The sequence below is a fragment of the Chenopodium album genome, chromosome 19 (genome assembly GCF_948465745.1).
Source record: "Chenopodium album chromosome 19, dcCheAlbu1.1, whole genome shotgun sequence".
Taxonomy (NCBI): domain Eukaryota; kingdom Viridiplantae; phylum Streptophyta; class Magnoliopsida; order Caryophyllales; family Amaranthaceae; genus Chenopodium; species Chenopodium album.
In genome coordinates, this window is record NC_137852.1 from 28210966 (window position 1) to 28228297 (window position 17332).

Below are 17332 nucleotides of genomic sequence, written 5' to 3' on the forward strand. Positions count from 1 at the left end.
CCCTCACAGCACCACCAACCGCAACACTAAACTCCCCTGCTCCCTCGACCTTTCACACATACCTCCACCATTGCTGCCCAGCCACCGCACATAACCCACCAGCCCTTCACCCACAATCAACCACAACACCATCAGCCAACTCCAATAACACCAACACCCACGCAGCACCACTCACCACCACACACCACCAGCCACAACACAAATAACACCAACAGCAACATCAATTACAACCAGGACAAAACCCCTGCTCCATCTCACCACCGCCAATTACAGCAGCCCCCTGCTCCAGTTCACTAAAATCAACCACCAGCTCCACCATTGCTGCCCCCCTTCACCACACAAATTAACAGCACCTCGCACCTCACCCAGCAACACCACCAACACCAACACCAACACCAACACCAACACCACACCAACACCAACAGCAGCGATCACAACCCCCAAAAACATTTCCCCTGCTCCCTCAATTCCACCACGCAACTCCAATTACAGCATCTCCTTCACCAATTCGCACCAATTAAACCACCAACACCACCGTCACCTCCCATTTCGCCACCAAACCGCCAACAATTACTGAAAGAATTATATTCCGTCAATCTTATCATTGCTTTGCTTAGCAATATATACAGTGTACAAGATTAGGCTTAGCCCCTAAATTAGCTATATACAAGGTAACTAAAAATTCCTTAGGCTAATTATCAGGAAACCGAATATAAGCAAACTAATCTAATATGTACACTTATCTTAACACACCCCCACAGTCGAAGCGGGAGGTGGACGGACACTGAGACTGTCCCTAAAATCATGAAAGAGGACTCGTGGAAGACCCTTTGTGAAGATGTCCGCAATTTGATATCTAGATGGCACATGAAGAACACGGACTTCACCACGGGCAACCTTCTCACGAACAAAATGAATATCCATCTCAATGTGTTTTGTTCGTTGATGCTGAACAGGGTTGCCGGATAAATAAATAGCACTCACATTGTCGCAATAAACTAGCGTAGCCTTTTTTACCTGACAATGTAACTCAAGAAGAAGGTTTCGAAGCCAACATGACTCGGAAACAACATTAGCCACACCCCGATACTCGGCCTCTGCACTTGATTTGGACAATGTAGGTTGCCGCTTAGACGACCAAGAAACCAAGTTATCACCCAAAAATACACCATAACCAGATGTGGAGCGCCTCGTATCAGGACATCCACCCCAATCCGCATCAGTGTAGGAGACCAGAGTGGAAAAAGGGGAAGGATACAAGTGAAGACCGTAGTCCAAAGTACCCTTAACATACCGAATGACCCGCTTAAGAGCGGACATGTGATCCACCCGTGGATCATGCATATGAAGGCACACCTGTTGGACGGCAAATGAAATATCCGGCCGAGTGAAAGTAAGATATTGCAGAGCCCCTGCAAGACTCCTATACAGAGTAGGATCATCAAAAATACTACTAGAGGTAGCACTAACCTTCGAGTTTGTATCAACCGGAGTGGGAGATGGCTTACAAGAGGACATACCGGCACGCTCAATTATTTCTTCTGCATACTTTCGCTGTGAAAGAAACATACCACCCTTGTGTCTAGTAACAGCAATGCCAAGAAAATAATTTAGAGGACCCAGATCTTTCATAGCAAATTCCGAGCTAAGAAGATCCATGATGGAACGCCGGAGAGTATCTGAAGAGGCTGTAAGAATAATGTCATCAACATACAATAAAAGATAAGCCATGTCAGACCCTCTTTGCAAAATAAATAAGGAGTTATCCATCCGACTATTGGTAAAACCAATAGATAACACAAACTCTGCAAAACGCTTATACCAAGCGCGGGGAGCCTGCTTAAGACCATACAAAGCCTTATGCAGACGACAAACATAATCAAGATGAGAGCGATCCCTGTAACCCAAAGGTTGATGCATATATAATGTCTCTTGGAGGTCACCATGCAAAAAAGCATTTTTGACATCCAACTGATGAATAGACCATGCCTTAGAAAGAGCAATACTGAGAACAGTGCGGATGGTTGCCGGTTTGACAACCGGACTAAATGTCTCCCCACAATCAATGTCAACCTGCTGAGTTTTGCCATCACCTACAAGACGGGCTTTATGCCTCTCAAACACACCATTAGATTTAACTTTGTGAGTAAAAATCCACATAGACCGAATAACATTCACATCATGTGGACGGGGCACCAACTCCCACGTCTTATTTTTAATAAGAGCATCATATTCATCATCCATGGCCATTTTCCAATTAGGGTCACGAAGTGCCTCAATCGGAGTACGAGGAATAGGAGACCTCGACACAGTGGTATGCAAAGAGTGTTGGGAATACTTGGGATTGGGTTTAAAAATCCCATTTTTACTCCTGGTAACCATAGTTGGCTGGACAATTGGTGTGGGGTTGGAAATCGGGCCAGTTTGTGTTTCGGTCTGCTGAGGTGAGGGAGGAGAAGTAGGTTGGGTGGTGATTGGGCTGGACGGTGAAGAGGGCCCAATATTGGGGGATGGCTGTTCTGGCAGTGGGCTAGGCGTGAGAGAAGGGTTGGGGGAGATATGGGGCGTCACATTTGGCTGGGCCGTGGGATGTGACTAGGCCGTGGGAAATGTGGGCTGAGTATTTGGGGCCTGCTGTGAAGCTAAATGATGTAGAATGTTAGGATGTAACCCATCATCAAGAAAATTGTAAGCATCAGCAGTAGGTTCATATAATTTTGCAAAAGGGAAATTATTCTCATCAAAAATAACATGGCGACAAATAATGATTTTATTGGTCGATAAATCAAAACACTTATAGCCACGGTGGTTAGTTGGAAAACCCAAAAACACACAAGGGGTAGATCTTGGTTGAAGCTTGTTAATAGTGGTAGAAGGAATAAGAGGATAGCATAGACAACCAAAAACCCGTAAATGAGAATAAGAAGGAACCCTTTTGTATAGAACCTCTAGAGGAGATTTATGCCCCAAAAGCTTACTTAGAAGAATATTAAGAAGATATGTCGTCATTTGTAATGCATGATGCCAAAAAGAAGGGGGAAGAGAGGCATGAGCAAGTAGAGTACGAGTGACATTATTTATGGTTCGAATTTTTCTTTCGGCTTTCCCGTTTTGAGAAGAGGTATGTGGGCAAGATAATCGGAAAGACATCCCATGAGTTTTACAAAAATCCCAAAAAGAACTATTATCAAACTCCCGTCCATTGTCACATTGGACGTTTTTAATATGTCGTTCAAATTGAGTGAGAATATGTGTTTTGAAAGTCATGAAAATATCATACACATCCGATTTCCTGGAAATGGGATAAGTCCACAAAAAATTCGAGATATCATCCAACATAACAATATAATATTTATGTCCCATAGAGCTCAAAATAGGCGAAAACCATAAATCACTATGAATAATGTCAAAGGGCATAGTAGTACTCGACAAGGAAGAAGAAAATGGCAATTTAATTTGTTTTCCAAGAACACAAGAACCACAAATACTAGAATTAGAACAACTAGTACAATCAATGCTATTATTTTTCCTAAGTGCATCTAAGATAGGAGCCCCCGGATGACCCAAACGATCATGCCAAAGCTTAGGAGTGATTGCAGCAAAGGTGGATTGAGTAGCGTGATTGTGGAGAGTGGTGATAGGGTAAAGATCTCCTTGACTATTACACCTCATTATTGGCATCCCCGTCCGAAAATCCTTCACAGAAAACCCAAAAGGATCAAATTTGAACAGTCACAAAATTATCAGTAGTAAATTTATGAACTGAGATGAGATTTTTGATGAGTTTGGGTGCATGGAGGACATTTTTTAAGGAAAGGGGAGGGTTAGGGGAGGGTAAAGTGGAGGAACCATAGCCAACAATCGGAATAGTGTTACCATTACCAACAACAATGCCATTATTAGGATGATTGCTCAAATTAAAATAAGACGAGAAATTACCGGAAGAAGACGACATATGAGATGTTGCTCCGGTATCCATATACCACGAAGGGTCCGGTTGAGCTAGCGACATTGTGTGCATGGCAGCTTCAATATCTGTCGGTGTGGACTGTCCAAGTGGTGAAGCCGCATAAGCTTGTTGATAATGCGGTGGCCTAGGACCCAGAATGCTAGGAGAAGAAGCCTGTTGCTGTTGTTGCTGTGGCTTGGCCCAACCTTGATTGGGGTAAGGGCAAGGTGGAATGGGCCAGGCCCCATTAGTCCACCCCCATGGACCGTAAGGCTGCTGCCAATACGGGGGATGAAAGAATTGTTGATGCTGTTGTGGTTGGGAGCCACGGCCACCGGAGCTGTATGACTGTTGCTGCTGCTGTCCCTTGCCGGACTTGCCTCCCCCACCAGAACCGCGGCTGCCACCTGCACCGCCACCGTTATTGCGCCGGCCACCAGAATTTTTCCGACCCTGTTTCCCTTTAGAATTCCCTGAATTTTTAGAATTTTGTGGGGAATCCGAGAATGAGGCCACCATGGCCGATTCTGTAGCAGCTTCCTTGGCCATGCTTGTCTCCTCAAGAATGAGCATGGACCGTGCTTTATAGAAGGGGGGAAGTGGGTTGCTCTGCCGGATTAGAGTACCAACACCACCATATGCCTTAGTAAGGCCACCAACCAATTGCAAGACCATTCTACTATCCGACACCGGAGCACCAACGTTCTTCAACTGATCAGCCAAGGATTTTAGGCGTTGACAGTAAGAGGAGGCATTAGGAAAATCTTCCATTGATGTGGTAGAAAACTCCTGTTCTAGAGCAACGGCGCGGGAATTTTCATTGTCTTGAAATATGTCACGCAATCTATTCCAAGCTTCCATCGCCGTAGCATCGGGCTCCATGATAGTGGTCAAAAGATCATTAGAGATGGTAGAGTATATCCATCCAAGAACTGTGGCGTCCAAATTCAACCAAGCCTCCTTCTCCTTGTCAGTTGCGGGAGCAGGCTTCTCTTTGCCCGTCGCTGGAGCAATGATATGGTGTAAGACTTTGTGAGAACGTGCGTGAACCTTGAAGAGTTCCGCCCAAGTCGAGTATTGAGAATTCTCCATTTTTAGAACAACGGGAATGTTACTCTTGATATTATTGACAGTGAAAGCGGGATGAAGAGAAGATTTGTCCGACATCGTGAGGATTGCCGGGGAATTGAAGAAGACGACGGAAAGACTGTAGGAGTTGGGCGGAATTAGGGTTGAGCGGAAACGAGAGAAGAAAACCCTAGCTAACTGATACCATGAAAGAATTATATTCCGTCAATCTTATCATTGCTTTGCTTAGCAATATATAGAGTGTACAAGATTAGGCTTAGCCCCTAAATTAGCTATATACAAGGTAACTAAAAATTCCTTAGGCTAATTATCAGGAAACCGAATATAAGCAAACTAATCTAATATGTACACTTATCTTAACAATTACCACCTCCAATCACCACCAAATTACTTACCTCATATCCGCGCAACTCATACCATCTCAAGCCTCCTCCGCGGCCGTGCAGCCCTGTCAGAAGGCGCACGCAATTGGAGTTCACAAAACAGATTGTAAGTAGTAGCTATTGTGCGACCTCTATGCGATGTGTGTGCGGGCGCACAATTGTGGGTCAATCATGAGCTTTTCATGGGATTTTTATGAAATTCAGAGGGCCACGATTTGTGCTAGAAGATGATTGATGCTTGCGATGGTGATGATGAATGGTTGCGTGGTGATTGATCATGGGGTGTAGTATGGCGTGAAGCAGAGGATTGCATCCCAATACGAGAGCAGCCAAGTTTGAAGAGGAAGATTTCGGGGTCTGATGTGCTGAGGGAATTTGGGGATTTATGGGTTTTATTTTCTTCTTATTTCCTTTTTCTATTTCCTTTTTCTTTTGTTTTATTTTATTTTCTCTATTTGTTTTCTTTTATTTATTTTATTTTATTTAGCCTTGTATTATAAATACCCCTTTGGAGTTATTTTCTCATAACTTTTCAATGAACACTTAACATTATTTTACCCTAGATTAGTGACGTGGGGAAAACTAGGTCGTTGGGCTAATTCTCCCTAAGCCAAACAAAATTTATAAACACTCAACAAACCTAAATACAAGTATAGAGGTAAGTCAAGGGTCGAACCCAAAGGAACGGTATGCCTAAGTTCTTCTAATTATTTGCCTAAGCTAGGTCGAAGACAAGAGATAAAAGGTGACTCTAACAACTACTAAAACGAAGAAACCAAACAAATATAAGAGCTAGGGATTAGGATTCACTTATAATAGCAATGAACAATGCAAATTGGAATGGAAAGTCGACTAAGTCAAGCAATGTGAGGGAAAATCAATCATGCAACCAAAAGAGCATGTCAAGCTATTCTCCTAGAGGTCTAACTAGCGTGAACTACGATAAACTCTAGCTAGGAAACATCACAAGACACCTCAATCGTGTACATGCAAGCCACAAATCAATGGTCCGTATCAATGTGAACTTACAATGCAATCTAGTGCAATAATCAAAGTTAGCTACTCTCTAATTAATCACACACATGCACATGATCAATCAACCAAGTTTAATCACATCATCAACACAATCAATTATCCCCAATTTACATCAATTCATTACATCATAAGCTTCACCAAATCCCTAACCAAACAACTACTCAAACATTATCATCAATTCTACCAATACAAACATGAATATCCAAAATCAATCATCAAATCATAAAATTCCAATCAAATCAATCAATCAAAACAATGAATATTAAACAAAGCAATAAATGAGATAGAGTTAGAAATGCTCTTTGATAATAGAGTAGATCTCCAATACAATTGTCACATTTGAATCTTCAATCTCTCAATCACCATTGAAATTCCTCACTTTCTCTCTCTAAAATCTACTCCTAAAATTAACCCTAAAAACTAGAGATAGAAGCTCTCAACTAAGCTAGGAAAATGATCTAATTCTAATTCTAATCTAATTCTACTTGTTTCATTCTCTACCCAAAAATGGGTATTTATAAATACAAGGATAAAATAAAATAAAAGAGAAAAGAAAATAAAATGGAAAAGAAAATGAAAGAAAAGAAAAGAAAAGAAAGTAAAATGATTAAGAAAATTAAAAGGATAATAAAAGAAAACTAAAATAAAAAGAAATCAAAAATAAAAGAAATAAAAAAGGAAATGGAAGGCACGAATTGCTGCTCCTCCAAATGGGAAATGATCCCATGCTTCTCACGGCTATCATCATCAGCACGCCATTATCAAAGCCGCACACCATCATCATACTTCATCAATCAACGGCTCAAACAAAACCTAGCTGGGTGCGGCCGCATTCGTTGAATGTGCGCCCGCACCTGCTGAGGTTCGAATGAAGGAGGAGCAGCGGCGGTTGCGGAGGAGAGGTAGGCGTTTGCTGCGGCTGGGAATTGCTTCGAGGATGGCGCAATTGGTTGCGGGAATGGAGGAAATTGCTGGAATTATTGCTACTGTTGTTGCTTAAATTGGTGGCTGGTGGAACAGGGCTGCGTGAGGTGGAGTTGTTGCTGAGAAATAGGGGTTGAACTGTGTGGCGGAATTGGAGTAGATTGGTGTTTACGTGGATTGTTGGTGAATTGGGGGAAATAAGGGAGTGCGTGAGTGGAGGCTTGGCTGGCGTTTGCTGGAAGAAATGGTGGTGGATTAAAGCTAATTGCTGGTGGTGTTAATTGGGGCTGGTTGGTGTTTGCGTGAGGTGGTGGAGTGTGCGTTGTGGGGAGGTGTTGCTGCTGTTGGGTGGTGCGTGGTGGCAGCAGTTATGAGGAGCTAAAGTTGTTGTTGGAGTTGATGTTGCTGCTGTGAAGCAGGGGAAAGCAGGGGAGTTGTAGAGTTGTTGTTGTTGCGTGAAGAGCGGAAACAGGGGAAATGGAGGAGAAGTTCCTGCCTCCTTTCTTCACCATCACTATCATCACCATGATGGTGACGAAGACCAAAGTATGCAGTAGCTACACCAATTTGGACTTTGAAACAAACACCTACAAAACACACATAAAACCGAGAAATAAAATAAAGTAAAATAAAACTAAAAATAACAAATAAAAGTAAAAGAAATAAAATGAAAATGAAAATAATAAAAGAAAGGAAATATAATAAAATGAAAATAAAATAAAGTAAAGGAAATGAAATGAAAATAAAATCAAATAAACTAAAATAAAATAAAACTAAATCTATAAAATCTAAAATAAAGAAAAAACAACTAAAATAACGAAAATAAAAGAAATAAAGGAGAAAACACTATAAAACCATAGAAAGGTAGAAAAGAGAGAGAAAGCATAAAACCGAGCATTTATTGAGCAAGAAAGCAATGAAAAGAGGACAAAAAGGACCTAAATGCTCATCAAATGTGTGCCATTTATGACACACATCAATTAGTTTTAGAGTAGTTTTAGTTCTTTTATTTTCTCTCTCTTAGGGTTATATTAGGAGTTTCTCTCTCTATTTTAGGAATAGTTTAGAGAAAGAAAGCTTGTATTTTTCATGGAATTTTTGGGATTTTGAAGAAGCAATTTGTGGATTTTTTCTCTCATAAATTCAATGAGTCTTCCCAACTTTCTCTCACATTTATTGCTTTCATTTATTATTGTTTTTGCTTATTCATTTGTTTATTTGAGTAGATTAATTAGTTTAGTTATTTGATTCTTGCTTTTATTATTATTTTACCTTGTTTTCCATGTTTTTGTTCATTATGTTAGCTTAGATTTTGTTCTACGAAAATAAGTTGAATGATTGATTGTGATTTGTATAAAATTGTTTCTTGATTATTGTGTATGGATGATGCTTAAATGGATTAGAATCTTTCTAGCTAATTGTAACTATGCTTTTAATTGTGCTTTCAATCAATTGTGCGAGAGTGAGTTGGTTGAGGGTCTAAATTCTTCCATACCTTTGCTAGGCTAGTTGCACGAGAGTGAATTAGCTTAGTAGGATAATTAACATGCTTAATTGTGTGAGAGTGAGTTAATTGTGTTGATTGTTCCTAATCAATGTCATTTTCATCTAATTGTATGATTTTGTTGAATGCATTGATGTAATTGGATTCCATCTTCCCTAGTTTTAATTATTTGTCCTTAGTTGCGTTTAGTTGGATCTCTTTCTATCTCACAAGCTTTCCTAGTATTCTAATTTGCATAGATTGATACACTTAGTCCTATTGGGTTCGACCCTTTACTTACCCCTATACTCGTATTAGGATAGTTTAGGTTATAAATAATTAATTTGATTAGGGTTAGTAGACCCAACGACACTACTTAATCCGGCGATCAAATTTTGGCGCCGTTGCCGGGGACTAAGGCGTTCATTAGTTTGTGTTATTAGATTAGCTAGGTTCTTGTATATTATTTGATTTTTGTTTGCTTTTCTTTGTTCTTTGTACAAAAATGGCATGTTTATCCGTTCCTCAATTTGATGATGAACCCTTTTACGCTTACTTTGATAGATTAGATGGTTTTCTTAGTGTAATACGAGTATAGGGGTAAGTAAAAGGTCGAACCCAAAAGGACTAAGTGTATCAATCTATGCAAATTAGAATACTAGGAAAGCTTGTGAGGTAAAGAGAGGTTAAAATAAACACACCTAAGAACAAACAACTAAAACTAGGGAAAGTGGAATCCAATTACATCAATGCATTCAATAACATCATACAATTAGATGAAAATGACCTTGATTAGGAACGATTAACGCATTTAACTCACTCTCGCACAATTAAGCATGTTAATTATCCTACTAAACTAATTCACTCTTGTGCAACTAGCCTAGCAAAGGTATGGAAGAATTTAGGGCTCTCAACCAACTCACTCTCGCGCAATTGATTGAAAATACAATTAAGAACATAGAATCAATTAGCTAGAAAGATTCTAATCCACAAAAGCATCATCCATACACAATAATCAATAAACAATTTCATACTAACCACAATCAATCATTAAATTAATTAACAATAACCTTCATCCATTTCCCTAGAACAAAATCTAAGCTAACATAATGAACAAAAACATGAAAAACAAGGTAAAATAATAATAAAAGAAAGAATCAAATAACTAAACTAATTAATCAACTCAAATAAACAAATGAATAAGCAAAAACAATAATAAATGAAAGCAATAAATGTGAGAGAAAGTTAGGAAGACTCATTGAATTTATGAGAGGAAAAATCCACAAATTGCTTCTTCAAAATCCCAAAAATTCCATGAAAAATCCAAGCTTTCTCTCTCTAAACTACTCCTAAACTAGAGAGAGAAACTCCTAATCTATCCCTAAGAGAGAGAAAATAAAAGAACTAAAACTACTCTAAAACTAATCTAGGGTAAAATAATGTTAAGTGTTCATTGAAAAGTTCAATACAAGGCTAAATAAAATAAAATAAAAGAAAAGAAAAGAAAAAAAAATTAAAATAAAACAAAAGAAAAGGGAAATAGAAAAAGGAAATAAATTTAAAATAAAAAGAAAATAAAACCCATAAATCCCCAAATTCCCCCAGCACAACAGACCTCGAAATCTTCCTCTTCAAACCTGGCTGCTCTCGTATTGGGATTAGGGATGGCAACGGGTCGGATCTGGACCGGGTCCGGATGGACCCGGATCCAGATCCGTTTTTGTATCTAGGATCCAGATCCGACCCGGATCCGTCGGGTCTGGAAAATGAAGACCCGGATCCAGATCCGACGGGTCCACGGATCCGGGTCCAAAACGGGTCCAATATATTTTGCCTAATTAATGTTATACACCTAATCTAAAAACACAAAGTAACTAACTTATACACTTATTTTTTATAATAAAAATTATAAACAACGGAAAAAAGTACAATACTACATATATGATGAATTGATGATATATTCAATATGAGCATTTTAAATAAAGAAACAAACAATTTTGTTTTTTTTTAAAATATGTAAAATAAAAAACGGGTAAACGGATCTGGATCCGGGTCTAGGGCCAGACCCGGATCCAGATCCGTTTTTGTCAGCAGGACCCGGATCCGACCCGGATCCGTCGGGTCCAAAATTTAAAGACCCAGATCCGTGAAAAACGGATCTGGATCCACGAATCCGAGTCGGGTCCAGATCCATTGCCATCCCTAATTGGGATGCAATCCCCTGCTTTACGCCATATTACACCCCATCATTAATCACCACGTAAACATTCATCACCACCATCGCAAGCATCCATCCTCATCTAGCATCAAATCGTGGCCCTCCAATTTTCATAAAAATCACGTGAAAAGCTCGCGATTGACCCACAATTGCGCGCCCGCACACACATCGCACAGAGGTCGCACAATAGCTACTGCTTACAATCTATTTTTTGAACTCCAATTGCGTGCGCCTTCTGACAGGGCTGCGCGGCCGCGGAGGAGGCTTGAGATGGTATGAGTTGCGCGGCTATGAGGTATGTAATTTGGTGGTGATTTGGGTGGTTGTTGTTGATTGGAGGTAGTAATTGTTGGCGGTTTAGTGGCGAAATGGGAGGTGACGGTGGTGTTGGTGGTTTAATTGATGCGAAATGGTGAAGGAGGTGCTGTAATTGGAGTTGTGTGGTGGAATTGAGGGAGCAGGGGAAATGTTTTTGGGGGTTGTGATCGCTGTTGTTGGTGTTGGTGTGTGTGTGGTGGAGGATAAGGTAGGGTGTGGTGAAGTTTAAGCTGCCAACAACAAGAGGTTAGGGGCAGCAGCTTGCAAGACATTTTGTTGAACTTGATTAACTCGAGTCTCGAACATCCAATGCAAATCACTTGACTTTGAAATTCGTGCTTCAACCCGAAAACATACCTACACAACCAAAAGTACACAAGGGAGAATCGGGACAAAGACTAAAATAGAATAAAATAAAATACGAAATATAAAAATAAAATAAGGTAACTAAAGTAAAATAAAATAAAATAAAATGCTAAAACTAAAGAAATAATAAACTAAAATGAAATAAAATAAAACAACCTGAAAACTAAAAAAAAAAAAAAAAAAAACGAGAGAAGCGGGAAATTATTAACTAAAACTACAAAAATAAACTAAAAACTAATAAAAATGCAAAAATATACAAAATAAAGATAAAAGACGAGAATAATAAAATATTTGAAATAAAGGATAAAAAGGGTGAAATTATTGGAAAACAAGCCGGAATACGACTCAATAAACACCCTAAAAGTGACATAAAAGTCACTTATCAAACTCCCCCAAGCTTACCTTTTGCTCGTCCTGGAGCAAATTCACATGAAACACGGGAGAAGGAGAATGATTTATTCAAGCAAAGCTAGATCACTAAAGGAGACAAGAATGTACGCTAACTCACTTTCGTAGGAATCACGGTCACTTTTAGCAACTAATGATAAGCCCTTTAAACCCCCTAGATCGCCCTAGAGGACGAGTGTGCTCTCGTGAGGGTGTCCTAAGAGTTTAACACACAACTCTAAATAAAAACCAAGGCAAGACAATAAAAAAGAAAAGAAAAAGAAACGTAAAAAGAAAAAGCAAAACACAAATTCATATATGGACAAGAGATAGGAACAGACACAAATGAATGCAAACCTTTCTAAATAGACAAATGTATGCACGTTCTAAGATGTCAATGGTTGATTGAAACATAACATATGTTAAGAATAGAGAACTAATGAGGACTCAATCCACCCTAGCCCCAACCAATCGGGCCGCGTTCTCTCCACTAGCTTCAAATCAAACCTTAAGCTAGCTTCTCATGATTCCACGAATGAACCGGAAAAAGATAAAGAAATGAAAAACTTTGAGAAGGTAATCCCGACATCTCAACTATGCATACTCTCTCCATAGGTTTGAAATCTATCTCCCTCCACCGTTCTTTGACCTAACCCCACTAAAGTCTAAGGGTCTTTTATTGGGTTGTAACGTAAGGCTAAGGGTTAAGGTGGGGTAAAAATTTGAAAAATTTAGGTGATATTTCCTAAGTGAAGCAAAAGAGTGGCCTACTCTCAAAAACAAACTCAAGAATTCACAAAATATCAAACAAAAATACCAATAATGCCATCTCCCTCAAGCTTACTCAACACTAACACATACACAATATATACAAAAAAAAAGAAGGAACGCTCCCCCCCAAGCTTGAACGAATCATTGTCCCCAATGCTTAAACAAGGGAAGAAAACGAAACCAAACTAAAATATATTTGTGTTTTTTTTTGTTACTTTTTTTTTTGGTGTCCTTGCCTTTTTTAAATCATGGACGGCTTTTTCTTGAAACTTCATTTGATTTTCTTAAATTGCATCTTTCTTCTCAAACTTTTTTGCATATTCTTTTCAAGACCTTACTTCAACCAATTCACAAAGTTTTCTTGCTCTTGATCAACACACAAAAAAAACTCAAACCTCACATGCCAATGCTTCACTAACTAAAAGGGTTGGTAAACATAGGCCATTGGGGTTGTAACGCGGTTTAAACAAGAGCGGGAAACATTAAGCTCAAATTGGTTAATAAGTAGGTTGATGCAAAATAGAAAACCAAATTTTTAAAAAAATAAAAAGAAGATAAAGAAAAATGAGAAAATGTGCCCTTTTCCTTCCCTAGAGTGGCTCGGTCACGATCTTGGGAGCTAGAGATCAAAACAAGGATTAAGATATGGATAGTCAAGGATCCTAAATTGTCGTTCAACAAGGTGATGAAGGCTAGAACAAATGAAGCTCACAAGGGACTATAACCAAACAAATACCAAGCAAGGGTTTCAAATCCACTATAGAGTGCAACTCCATCATACTACATTCCCGTGAACTAAGGCGTCATGGACCCCTAAAACTTCTTAACCCGACTACCTTAGCATATAGTGTCCTAGAGTCAACCAAAGACACTCTCAAACCGTGCACACATTTACCACTTAGGAAGAAAAACATTCAAGAATGCAATTCCAAAACAAAATGTCCAAAATAAGAACAAACAAAACACATTTTGCCAAAATTACCTTGAAAGTAAACAAAAATCTTTTTGGACTTTTCAAAATATAAGAAAAGACATGGAAATGCATATACATAGATGCATGGTATAAATGAATCAACATCCCACCAAAGCATGATAGAATACCCTCCCCCAAGCTTGAATGAGACAATGTACTCAAACATAAACCAAATAAACCATGGGAGGGGATGATGAGTGACATTTTTGGCACTCATTTGGTTCTTTTTTGGATGATTTTTATTTATTTTTATCTTTCTTTTCTTTAGTTTTCCTTAGTTTTATTCTTGTTTTCTTCATTTTATTCTTTTTGTAGTTAGTTTCTCTATTTTGTGCTTTTTCTAGTTTATTTGTTATTTTTCCCTTTTATTTGCTTTTTCTCCTTTGTTTGTAGGTTGTGATTGATTGTCCAAGGATTCCCGAGCTTCCTTTCCATAGTTTTCCATTGATTTTCATGCCTAAAGCTTGTGCAAGAAGTTTCAAGTCAATGTGAGGTTCAAGGAGCATGCTTCAAAGTCTTGTTTATGTCTTCTTCATGGCTCATTTTCTTCAAGATATTCAAGGAAGTTGCTGCCTACCTTGTCCTCCATCATCATCATCTAGGATGCGTGCACCTCGTGAGCAAGGGAAAAGAAGAAAGGAGGAAGTAGCAGCTCTGTGCGGGCGCACAAGAGGAGTGTGCGGCCGCACATCTGTCGTGTGCGGCCGCACATCAGGTGTGTGCGGGCGCACATGCCTGGGTGTGCTCCCGTGCGCACCATTCTCTCTCCTTCGAGCGCCCGCACCGACGTGGGTCTATTTTTGGACGTCTTTCCCAACTTCTTCTTTGGATTGTGAGTTATTTCATTCCATTTATAGAAAGAAGATTAGATCTTCATGAGAGAGAATTAGATTAGATTAGATTTTAGAGAGAGAAAACATTAGTTCTTAGCATTTTTAGAGAGAGAAAGTGTGGGTTTTGATGATTGATGATTGAAGATTGCTTCATTTGATTTGATTTCTATCAAGTTTGTAAGGATTCTTTACTCATTAATGCAATTCAAAGTTTGATTTCATTAGTATTGTTGTTTGATTTGGTTAATTGATAGTTTAATTGATTTGATTGAATTTGTTGGTTTCAATTTGATTTCAATTGATGAATTTGGGAATGATGATTAGTTTAGTTTTGATTTTGATGTTCTTTATGGATTGTGAGTAGTTTATTTGCTAGGGTAGTGGTGAAGCATGTATTGATGATGAATCGAGATTAATTTGGGGGAAATTGATTGAGTTGATAATGTGATTAAATTGGTTGATTGATTTTGTGCATGTGTGTGCTTGATTAGGCTTGATCACCCTTGTTATTCACATTAGATTGCATTGTGAGTTCACATTGATACGGACCATTGATTTGTGGCTTACATTTACTCGATTGAGATATCTTGTGATGTTTCCTAGCTAGTGTTTGATGTAGTTGACGCTAATTAGACCTCTAGGAGAATAACTTGATGTACTCTCTTGGTTGCAATTTCGGTTTTCCCTCGCATTGTTTGACTTAATCGGTTAATTTCCCGAGTTGATTGAACTTCATCGTTGATGCATGTGGATCCATTCCCCTAGTGTCTTAGCATTCATTTAGTACTAGCATTTTGCATTGCCTAGCTTATTCTTAGTGTCTACCATATACCCCTATTAGATTTCGGAATAGCTTAATTTTGGCATCGTGCATTTATTCTCCATTCCCTTGGGTTCGACCTTGACTTGCCGCTACGCTATATAGGGGTTAGTTAAGCTATAAATATTGTTTGATAGGGTGGGGTGGTAGCCCAACGACCTACCATTCTCCTCTCCATCAAAATGGCGCCGTTGCCGGGGAATGGTGCTTTGAATGCATGTTGTTTTTGAGTCTATTCCACTCTATTTGCAAAATACAAAAAGATTTTACACTTAGGCTACACTTGAAGCCGTGCTACTAATATTGTCTTTAAGTTTTGTGTGTGTAGATCCTAAGTCATGGGAAGTAATTCAAGAGTTATCTTGAAAGAGCTTGGAGTGCCCGGGGCTTATAGGTATGAGAGCGCCATAGCTCCGCCTATATCACCGGAGAATGACTTTGAAATAAGGCCGGAAATGATCACCCTAATTGAGAGGAGACAATATAGTGGGGCAAAGAACGAGAGCCCATTGAACCATCTTAAGGAGTTTGAAAAATATTGCAACACTATCAATGTCAATGGAGTTTCTCAAGAGTTTATCCGCCTTAAGTTGTTCCCTTTCTCTCTCATAGGAAGATCTTTGGAATGGCTAGACAAAGAAGTGAAGCCCAATTCCTTGAAGACATGGGATGATGTCACAAAGGCTTTCTTGTCCCGTTTCTACCCACCAAAGAAGACGGCGGAGGCTAGAGCCTTAATCCAAAGTTTTAAGCAATTGCCTAGAGAGAATCTCTATGAAGCATGGGAGAGATACAAGGACTACCAAAGGGAATGCCCTCACCACGGAATTCCAACATATCAAGTGATCCAAATCTTCTATAGTGGTTTGAGCTTTCAAGGTAGATCGAGCCTAGATGCCGGAGCCGGAGGGCCAATCATGAACAAGACGGAAGAAGAGGTTGTGGATGTAATAGATGATGTGGTAAGGAATTACATGGATTGGCATGATGAAGAGAGAGAATCGGCAAGCACAAGTTGCTCAACCGATCAATCTTATGTCATCAACGAATTGTTCACAATGGTCTCGGAGTTAGGAAAGGAGGTGAATTTTCTCAAGAACAAGCTCGAGAGCCCTTCACAAGCTTCTAGTCTTCCCTCCCAATTTAAGGGGAGAGGTACATCTTCATACTCTAACCCTCTTTTTGCTTCTTGTTGCATGATTAGAGAATGCTTGGTTTGTGATATATGTGGCAAGAATGATCATGATGCTTCTAATTGCTCCAATGTTCCTTGTGATAGATATGATGGATATGAGAATGTGCATGTGAATTGTGATGATAATAATGATTTTGGACCTAGATTTAATGCTCAAAAGATTGTTGGGAATAGGAATTATCACAATAATGGGAGCTATGATAATTACAACCAAAAGAGTGGTAATGGTAACCGTGTGACCCAAGAATTTTGTGGTAACCATAACAACTTTTGTTGTAATGATCAAAGCTATGGCCAAGAATATGGGGATCATAACCAAGGTTATGGTAACCATAATCAAAATTTCGGCCAAAATCATGGTAAGGGTAATTGGAGTAATCAAGGTAGGGGAAATTTTCAAAATGATGTTCAAAGAGATACCCCACCCCAAATTACTCCAAGGACTCAAAGCCAAGGTGATGATTTCTTTACTCAACAATCCCAATTGAATAGGCTAGAAAATTTCATGATGGATCAATCTAAGATGTTGAATGAATTCACATTGTCTTGTAACAAAATGTTTGAGGTCCTATTTACTCATGGAAAGAT

At 39.2% G+C, this 17332-nt stretch overlaps 1 protein-coding gene and 1 non-coding gene across 2 annotated transcripts; both read right to left on the reverse strand.

Moving 5' to 3' along the window:
* Positions 1–3718: 3718 nt before the first annotated feature.
* On the reverse strand, positions 3719–5116 carry LOC145594226 (uncharacterized). The gene has a single exon (XM_081650561.1). The coding sequence runs from the start codon at positions 5114–5116 to the stop codon at positions 3719–3721; it is 1398 nt and encodes a 465-aa protein (XP_081506687.1).
* Positions 5117–16272: 11156 nt separating this feature from the next.
* Positions 16273–16378, reverse strand: LOC145596290 (small nucleolar RNA R71). Its single transcript, XR_014103142.1, has one exon. It is a non-coding gene; the product is annotated as a small nucleolar RNA R71 (small nucleolar RNA).
* Positions 16379–17332: the final 954 nt, after the last annotated feature.